The sequence below is a fragment of the Gavialis gangeticus genome, unplaced genomic scaffold (genome assembly GCF_001723915.1).
Source record: "Gavialis gangeticus isolate Ggan-Ray unplaced genomic scaffold, GavGan_comp1, whole genome shotgun sequence".
NCBI classification, from domain to species: Eukaryota; Metazoa; Chordata; order Crocodylia; family Gavialidae; genus Gavialis; species Gavialis gangeticus.
In genome coordinates, this window is record NW_017729032.1 from 5,038,373 (window position 1) to 5,040,497 (window position 2,125).

At 37.4% G+C, this 2,125-nt stretch overlaps 1 protein-coding gene across 1 annotated transcript in view; it reads right to left on the minus strand.

The window, feature by feature from the left end:
* ALG8 (ALG8, alpha-1,3-glucosyltransferase) overlaps positions 1-2,125 on the minus strand; it is a 36,686-nt gene that overhangs the window by 27,408 nt on the left and 7,153 nt on the right. Inside the window, exon 2 of the mRNA XM_019524983.1 lies at positions 1,093-1,171. Coding sequence (XP_019380528.1) covers positions 1,093-1,171 — 79 coding nt within the window. The remainder of the gene's footprint in view (positions 1-1,092; positions 1,172-2,125) is intronic.

Sequence of the window (2,125 nt, forward strand, 5' to 3'; positions counted from 1 at the left end):
CAGCAGACTTATTTTGTTCTATATATGTCCTATAGACTTATTCATCCTTGTATACATCTATGTACCTTCCAACAGCACAGCAAACACTGCTACCATCTCTCATTCTCTCCAGAAAGAGATTTTGTGAGAAGTGCCAGGTTTCATGACAGTGTGTTTTCAGGGATTTTGTTAACGTACATACTCTTCTGTGTGCGTGTTGCGTTGAAGAAGGACAATGTGCACTTTGAGCAGAAGGGGGCGAGACTTGCTACTGTTTCCTGTGAGAGAGTGTGCCAAACTTGAGCCAGCCCATCTCCTGAGCAGGTAAGCTTTACCCTTGTGGCAGAAAGTTTCACCATGCCTAACAAGTATAGAGTTGGTGACCACAGTCTTCATTCCAGAACCTTAGGGGATCTTTTAGATCCAGCATATCCAGACTACTGAGCACCTTAAATGTAAAAGATTTGCACCCTGAATTTAAATCAATGTTTTACGAGAAGCCAATGTAAAAAGCTGTACTGCTGAGGATATATCTACAGGCATTCTGTATTAATTGGCGTTTTTTATGGCCTGATGGCTTCATGCCCAAAAAACTATCCTCATCTTATCTCAAAAGGTGACCGTTCAGATTATAACTGAGGAAAACACACAAGCAGCACAAAAGGGTTGCGCAAGAACCTCCTAGTAAGACCTACAAACATATTATCTTATCCTCTTTCATATCCCTCTAAAATTCAACCTCTACTGTGATACTTACCCAGACTTACTAGTTGATAATGGCCAAGCAAATAGCAAGATAAAATTTCTGCTTAATCTACTAAAATTTATTCACTTTGTATCGGGTCCTTCTTATGATCCATCTGAAATGCCCATTACATTTCATGATAATGTTAATTACGAGCTCTTGGTGATAGGTGCTGTCTCTCACTGAATGCCCATACGGCACAGATCCATTGCTGCAATACAGCCATCCCCAGTTACCAACATCATCCATGTGTATTTTCTGTGAAGAAAGGGCTGTGTTCTCCAAGACGCAATAGGTGGGTGCCCAATATGCACCAAACTCAGGCACAATTTAAGGAGAGAGAAAAAGAAACAGAACAAAAAACTTACTTCATAGTACCATTGAGAGACTGGCAAGTTGTGAGTGATGGCAAGCCAATTTCTATGTACTTCAAAATCTGTGGAATGACTGTAAAGAACATTTGCATTAGTGGTCTTTAAATCCATACTAGCCAATACAATACTTTCCAAAACATTTCATCATTTAAAGAAAAGAATAAAGAAACATCACTTTGTATTAGCTGCTTTGTCACTACAGCTTTGATGCAGCTTGCAGAAATGAGTCCAAAGAGGCAGGCAGAGTAGTAACAAGACACCACGAGTCACAGCTTGGTTTCTAAAATACTTTAGAGAAGGAGCACTAAAATCCAGTTATAGTTCAGTTTTTCTTGACAACAAGAGTCTTTTTTTGGAATGCCTGGTACTGAGAGGCTAAAAGTGAGGAATCAATTTATGCTACCAAATACCTTGAAAAACATAGGAATTAAAAAAAATGCATCAACACTACACTTCACTTTGATTAAATCTACTGCATGGAAAGACTCATTGCAACCAATATTCTTACTGTACAGGAAACCTGAAAATGAGAACACATCTCACTGGGAAAAAAGAGGACTCCTATTACTCGGTAATGCAAAAACCATTAGCCAAGATATCGGAAGATACTTGTTAGATGTTCTGATCTGAAATGGCTTTCTGCCAGATTAAAGTTACATCATAAATATTTAGAAGTTTTGGTTACATTAAGGGTGGATTGTCTTAAGGTTTGAGTTCTATAATAACAGATCAATAAATATTTTAGTTCCTTGTGATAAAAAACTGTCTAGCAATGTATTTAAAACATAAAATGAACCATCCCAGCAGAATCAAACAACCCATACATAAAAGAAAAAGGGAAAAAGCTTTAATGTGCCTTAAAACCAGGGCTAAGCATCACCAGGGATTCTGGTTTTCTCTGATTCAAAAAAGGTCTCCAGGTTTCAGTTAAAAAGAGTAACCTCAAATCCACATTTTTATGTGATTTTAAAATAAAACACCTACACACACACATGCACAACTTAAAAATATAATTGTTTAAAAGATT